General features: G+C 37.0%; 1 protein-coding gene across 2 annotated transcripts; it reads left to right on the top strand.

Annotated features, from left to right (window-relative positions):
• Positions 1-615: 615 nt before the first annotated feature.
• On the top strand, positions 616-4,230 carry LOC149621153 (uncharacterized). Of its 2 annotated transcripts, XM_089855669.1 has the most exons (5): positions 616-919; positions 2,949-3,030; positions 3,098-3,160; positions 3,576-3,707; positions 3,771-4,230. In XM_089855669.1, the coding sequence occupies exons 1-5, from the start codon at positions 873-875 to the stop codon at positions 3,888-3,890; spliced, it is 444 nt and encodes a 147-aa protein (XP_089711795.1). In that variant the 5' UTR covers positions 616-872; the 3' UTR covers positions 3,891-4,230. The 2 variants fall into 2 exon arrangements, 1 of the variants encoding a protein (XP_089711795.1); XR_016375522.1 differs by lacking the exons at positions 2,949-3,030; positions 3,098-3,160; positions 3,576-3,707; positions 3,771-4,230 and adding an exon at positions 1,000-2,233.
• Positions 4,231-7,337: the final 3,107 nt, after the last annotated feature.

The raw sequence follows: 7,337 nt of genomic DNA, 5'->3' as shown, positions 1-7,337 counted from the left end.
CGGTCCCTATACTGCAAACTGAATTTGGCGGGTTCAATCTCCGTTATTAATATTACATATATTTCATATCCCCTTTAATAACTCCATGCTTCTTTCACTTAAAAGCCGAGAAAAAACGCAGACAGAAACTCGTAAAGAAAAGCATTCCATCCAATACACATATTTTAATAAGTGAAACATAATTATCAGTAATATTTTGTAATTAGTTTAAATAATTTACATTAGTTACGTTTTAAAAGCATGAGCTTTGAAAATAATGAAACACGTTCTTCTCCAGTAGTAAGATACATACTTCTTGTCGCAGTGATAAAGAAATGGAAGAGGAATTGACTGAATATCAGTGTTGGACTGACATTTTGAGCCTTTGTACGCTGTTATCGTGACAGTTTAAGGAGAAAACGCAAAAAGACCTGCGAAAAGCGTCCAATGAAGGCCAGACGAGATTCTCCCGCCCACAAGGCACCCCTCTTTCGGCCCCCAAAAGTGTCGGGGCTTTAGTCGCTCGTGTCCATGACCAATGACCAGGGCACGTCAAGGTCAGGGGGATCGCTGGCCTAATGTCCAGTTTAAAAAATCCTTATTTCCCACCCCGCAGACGTGCCACACCCACACGCATTCTTTTCTTATCTTAATACCACTCCAGTACTAAAATAATACCGCCTCCAAGTTCGAGGTTTTGCAAACTTTTACGTCTGCTAGGCATTCTTCTTATGGACCGTCAAGTGGTAAACTAAAATTACTAGAGAAACTTTTAGTAAAAGAAATAAGAAACTCGTTCGCCAAGAAGAACAAATAACAAGGAAAAGATTCCTCAGACGTTACAGGACTTGACATAGTCTTGAATCATTAGTTTAATTTGGTTTAGTAGTAGGATGGATGCTATTAAAGATTGTGTTGTGATGATGAAACCTTTAAGCTGGTAAGTAATGAAAATATCTCTTGAACTTGAAGAATGTCCCAAAGAAGCAATCTCTCTTAAGGACTCTCCCCTTTACCCAGACTTGTTGTTTTGATTGAAAATACTACACTACGCAGTCCAGACCAAACATATTTTTTAAATACAGCGTCAACAATTATAACACATGGAACAGCCATCCATAAGATACACCTTCCCCATTCTTGAAATGACGCGGCGAAATATTTATTTTTTGATGGGGTAATCATTGCGTGGAATAACTTGCCAGAGCATTTTGTCTCCTCAGGCTAGCGATGTTCAAACATTAACTCAGGACCACATAATTTTACGAAACTACATGGCTATGGCTCAAAATCCTCTACCTGTTCCAGATGGGCTAGTGAAGTTTTATTAGCCTCTCATATTTAAAGTAAAAGGCCGGGTAACATAACATTAAACCGGCAATTTTACAGAATAGCTTCTGGTAGCAGATCACTTTTGTTTTTATGTTTATTATGTGTAATATTGGATGAAAAAAATTATGGCCCAAAACTTTTTCGGCGCAAATGATTATTGAAAAAGTTACAAGCGTTTAATTCTTTGGCGTGCGCAAAGGCTTAGGGATCCATGTCATTGGCTAAAAGCCTAAAAAGCAATTATAAGTGGAAAAAGGACCATACACGTATAGGAGTCACGAATTAAGATCTCTGCAGACGAAAATACCAAAACCAAACCTAAAATAACCTAACCAAGCCTAATATATAAATATTTTGGAAAAGGTGGCAGCTAATTAATAGGTGAATATAATTTTGGTAGAGGTGGCAGCTAATTAATTGGTTATTTTCGTCTGCAGAGATCTTAATTCGTGACCTCTAAGCCTTTGCGTAAGCCAAAGACTTAAACGGTTGTAACTTTTTAAATAATCATTTGCGCTGGAAAATTTTTGCACCATAATTTTTTTCATGCAATTTTACATATAATAAACATAGAAAGAAAAGTGAACGACCCCTACCAGGAGCTATTCTGAAATATGTCCCATTATACCTTATAAGAACGGCCTTTTCGAGGGCCTTTTTCTAAATATAAAACGGAAACTTATGAAAAAAAAAAATAATAATCTCTTATTACAAAAAAATTGTGTTATTTCGGAATTCATTTAAATTTTTTCGCCATTTGTAATTTACTCTTCGATTCTGATTTCACGAGAACTGCAAGACATTTCATGCGTATAAAGGCAGGCCCCTTAAAGGGGCTGTCCGACCCCCTTTCCTTTTTTACCCACCCGCTATGTTAAGCTCTATGAGGAAGATCGTCGTTTGTCCCACTGTCCGAACAGCCCCTTTAATTTGCAGTTAGAATTAGGCGCCCCAAATAGTGACATTTTTTTCAATCAACTCAAGATTTAGAAATATTTGGCAAGTATAAAATGAACCAATTTGATACATTTTCACATAATTGGTATTTAACTATTCATTTTTGAAGGAAAAGGTCAGAAAACAACATTTTACCTTAATACAAAAGAAAAAATAAAAAAATATGTCTTATTACAAAATAGTTAGCATTTAATTAATCATAAAAATTAGGGCTACTACGCCGCCATTGGTTTAGTAGCTTCTGCTAATTCGAACCTGATAAGCTCGTGATAGAGCGCACTATGCCCCACCTTACCCTTACGTCTCTCAGCCTGTGAGGATTAAACCAATCCCTCTAAACCAATAGCGGCGCAGTAGTCCTCGTTTTTAAGACTAATCAAATGCCCAAAACAGCTAAATTGAACAGAAATCACGAAAACTTTTCAATTTTCGTGTCGGACACAATCCAGATCGAGATATGATCAGTTTTAATATGCATCAATTGAATCGGATTTTGTAACTACACTCTCCCACTAATCAGCATTTCAGCCTTGAGCAACTTTGTCTCACAAAGGTCCTGGCAACACTGTAAACTCTTAGTAGTTTAAAATATTAACATTTTTCTCCATTCCTTAATTTGCTTGTTCTTCGAAAAATGTTCCATGTTTCGAAACATGTCTTCATTCAAAGTTTAATTTTAGGAAAGAAATGTGTCTCCACAAACTGTCTTTACGCAAAGCCTATATGAATTTGGTCAATTCTCAAAGAGTTGTTCTCGGAGAGGTATTTGCGATATTTTTGAACTATTCCTCGTTCTACTATGAAGTTTAAAATTGCAAAATTGATTTAGGAAATGGATAAGGAATATTGTTACTTAAGCAAAGATGACAAAATGAAGAAACTGAGGAACAAGGTAATAATTGATAAAATAGTTCCCGCATTATGAGGAAATCTGTGCTGGTAGCGCAGCTAATGGCAAAAAACGAACCTAGGGGCCATTTCGCCTTGCTTGAGTGAAAGCACCCAGTTTTTCCGTTCCTTATGAAGGGTTTATGAGATACATGATTAAAAATAACATTTCCTGCAGCCTCTCAATGACTCATGAACAATGAACTTTTTTAAATGGCCAATGATAAATTCCCCTCTGATTGGCTGAAGGTTTAGAGGATAATGGTCCCTTGTTTAAAGATTCATTAAAAATGAGGACCATTAATGTTCTTTGACGTCATTGGTTTCTCATCTTTCTTGCTCGTCTCTTTAAAAGGCATTCTGCCTGAAGGTCCCAGGGAAATTAGCTGTAGTAATGGAATCTTATTTGAATTTTTCAGTTTGACGTTTTAATTTCAAACGTGAGAAAATCGCGAATGGAAAATGAATTAACTATTAATGAGCAAGGAGATAAAATTGACCTGCTCAATAAGGTCAGAGAAGAATTGAAAAACAAAGTCAAAGATCTGAAGGTAACCTATGAGGTTAGATCTTAGCAATATTCTTTAATCATTGTTAATTGTCTAAAAAATTAGGGGAAAAATGGAGCAATTCAAAAGGCTAACGATGTATCAGTGAAAGTTGAACCAGTTGATTATGATTCAGAGCCAGATAGCCAAGCATTATCCCTTCCAGTTGCGGAACACCCTTACTAAAATATTGCATGATAAATAGGTAGATATTACATGAATTTCACGTGATTGTTACCAAGTACAAGTGAATATTACGTGACACAACGTGTCAATGATTATCACTTGTGTTTGAGAAGTATTTCATTAGTGAATACCAGCTCTTTAAAGTGTCACGTTAGATGGCTTTTCATACTCAAGGTGATTCATGGGTGACACTCGCATCACTTATATATACCCATGGATATCGGTCACGTTCAAGGCAAAGCCTTTATGAAATGAGGGTTCCTGATAGCAATATCAGGTGAATAACATCCAAAAATCACTTCGGCGCTCTGTCGATTCTGTTTGTTAAGAACTCAGTGAGCGCATGTCGGATGAATATCTGAGAACAAGTAACACTTCACTGGGTTTAAGTACACCTTGTTGGATATTGGACATTCAATATTCACCCGAATTACACCAGCCCCGCACATCACAAACATTCGTGAATTAATGTACAGTCCGCCATTCATCCAAGAACCACCAACAGTAACTTATATAAAACGTAGCGAATATTGAAGATTCGATATTCACCCGAAATTCACCAACTGCATATACGTGAATTAAAGGTTTATCATTTATGTCTGGTGTATCTCAGATCAACAAAGAGTGATTAATTATCACTTGTATCTCATATTAATAGAAAGTGATACATTTTCATTTATGTCAATTGCATCTCAGATAAATAATGGGTGACAAATTATCATTTATGCCAAGTGTATCTCAGATAAATAATGGGTGACAAATTATCATTCATGCCAGGTTTATCTCAGATCAATAATGGGTGACAAATGTCAGGTGTATCTCAGATCAATAATGGGTGACAAATTATCATTCATGCCAGGTGTATCTCAGATCAATAATGGGTGACAAATTATCATTCATGCCAGGTGTATTTCAGATCAATAGCGACTGATAAATTACCATTTATGTACTGAGGTTGGTGAATATTACACATTCAATTTTCACCAGAGATATACCAACTGCGCTCGTCAGAAACATTCAATAATTAATGTGAGGTCCGCGATTCATCCAAGAATCACCAACATATATAAACCATAGTGAATATTGGGGATTCGATATTCACCCGAAATTCAGTAACTCATATATGTCACACACTTAAACGAATTAATGTTTTAACATTTATGTTTGGTGTAACCTTTGGTGTTACTCAGTTGAATAGCGAGTGATAAATTATCTCTTATGTCAGATATATCTCAGATCAATAAGGAGTGAAACATCAGTTTTGACAGGTGTATCACAGATCAGTAGCGAGTGACAAAGTGTCATTTATGTCTTGTGTATCTCGGATCACTAACGTGTGATACATTATCATTTATGTCTAGTGCATCTCAGATAAATAATGGGTGACAAATTATCATTTATGTCTAGTGTATATCAGATCACTAACGAGTGACAAATTTTCATTTATGTCGGGTGTATCTCAGATCACTAACGAGTGATATCACTTAGATCAGAAGTAACTTCTGCTTAGATCAATAGCGAGTGATACATTATCATTTATCTCAGGTTTATCTCAGATCAATAACAGGTGATATCATTTGTGTCATTTATTCTGCCCTATCTTGGTATGATAGTGCTTCCTTTAATTCGTATTATATTAAAGATTTTGAATAAAAATGAAAGATAAGATCAGAAGTCTTTTTCATTAAGTTTGTTAGCTGAGAAATAAATATATTTTTTTCGTTTTAATTATCATTTAAGCATAATAACAGATGACCAATTTCGTAGTATGCCTTATTTTACATTTCCCATAGTGATAGCTAAGCCTTTATCTCGTAATTGAATGAATCGATCATGCATCCTCGGATTTTTTAATCAATCGTGGATATCGAAGCAATGTTCAATTATCGTTTAGTGCAGCCACTTGACACCGTCCATATTTTTCGAAAACCACCCAACATGCGGGGTTTTGTTTGAATGGGACATTTGAATTTTGGGTACAGCCGAATGGGGGAGAACCTTCGTGTGTCACTTATATTAGGTGTATTTCAGATAAACTAGTGATATAATATCAACTATTTAAGGTGTATCTCAGGTCTATCGCAAGCCACAATTTGTCACTTTTATCAGGTGTATCCCAGGTCTGTTGCAAGAGATAATTTGTCACGTACGTCGGGTCAATAACGGGCGATTATTTGTCATTCATGTCGGGTGTCTTTCGGGTCCATGGCGAGTGATTATTTGTCACTCATCTCGGGTGGCTTTTGGGTCAATAACGGGTGATTATTTGTCATCTCAGGTCAATAACGGGTGATTATTTGTCATCTCGGGTCAATAACGGGTGATTGTTTGTCATCTCAGGTCAATAACGGGTGATTATTTGTCATCTCAGGTCAATAACGGGTGATTATTTGTCATCTCGGGTCAATAACGGGTGATTATTTGTCATCTCGGGTCAATAACGGGTGATTATTTGTCATCTCGGGTCAATAACGGGTGATTATTTGTCATCTCGGGTCAATAACGGGTGATTATTTGTCATCTCGGGTCAATAACGGGTGATTATTTGTCATCTCGGGTCAATAACGGGTGATTATTTGTCATCTCGGGTCAATAACGGGTGATTATTTGTCATCTCGGGTCAATAACGGGTGATTGTTTGTCATCTCGGGTCAATAACGGGTGATTATTTGTCATCTCGGGTCAATAACGGGTGATAATGTGTCACTCATGTCGGGTGTCTTTTGGGTCAAAAACGAGTGATTATTTTTCACGCATGTCGGGTGTCTTTCGGGTCAATAACAGGTGATTATTTGTCATCTCGAGTCAATAACGGGTGATAATGTGTCACTCATGTCGGGTGTCTTTTGGGTCAATAACGAGTGATTATTTTTCACGCATGTCGGGTGTCTTTTGGGTCAATAACGGGTGATTATTTTTCACTCATGTCGGGTGTCTTTTGGGTCAATAACGGGTGATTATTTTTCACTCATGTCGGGTGTCTTTTGGGTCAATAACGGGTGATTATTTTTCACTCATGTCGGGTGTCTTTTGGGTCAATAACGGGTGATTATTTTTCACTCATGTCGGGTGTCTTTTGGGTCAATAACGGGTGATTATTTGTCAAGTATGTCGGGTGTCTTTTGGGTCAATAACGGGTGATTATTTGTCAAGTATGTCGGGTGTCTTTTGGGTCAATAACGGGTGATAATTTGTCACTCATGTCGGGTGGCTTTTGGGTCAATAACGGGTGATTATTTGTCATCTCGAGTCAATAACGGGTGATAATGTGTCACTCATGTCGGGTGTCTTTCGGGTCAATAACGAGTGATTATTTTTCACTCATGTCGGGTGTCTTTTGGGTCAATAACGGGTGATTATTTTTCACTCATGTCGGGTGTCTTTTGGGTCAATAACGGGTGATTATTTTTCACTCATGTCGGGTGTCTTTTGGGTCAATAACGGGTG

Source organism: Phalangium opilio, unplaced genomic scaffold, assembly GCF_054372755.1.
Source record: "Phalangium opilio isolate 3A_F unplaced genomic scaffold, DU_Popi_V2 ptg000209l_1, whole genome shotgun sequence".
Classification (NCBI taxonomy): Eukaryota; Metazoa; Arthropoda; class Arachnida; order Opiliones; family Phalangiidae; genus Phalangium; species Phalangium opilio.
This window is presented reverse-complemented; position numbering and strand designations above follow the sequence as displayed.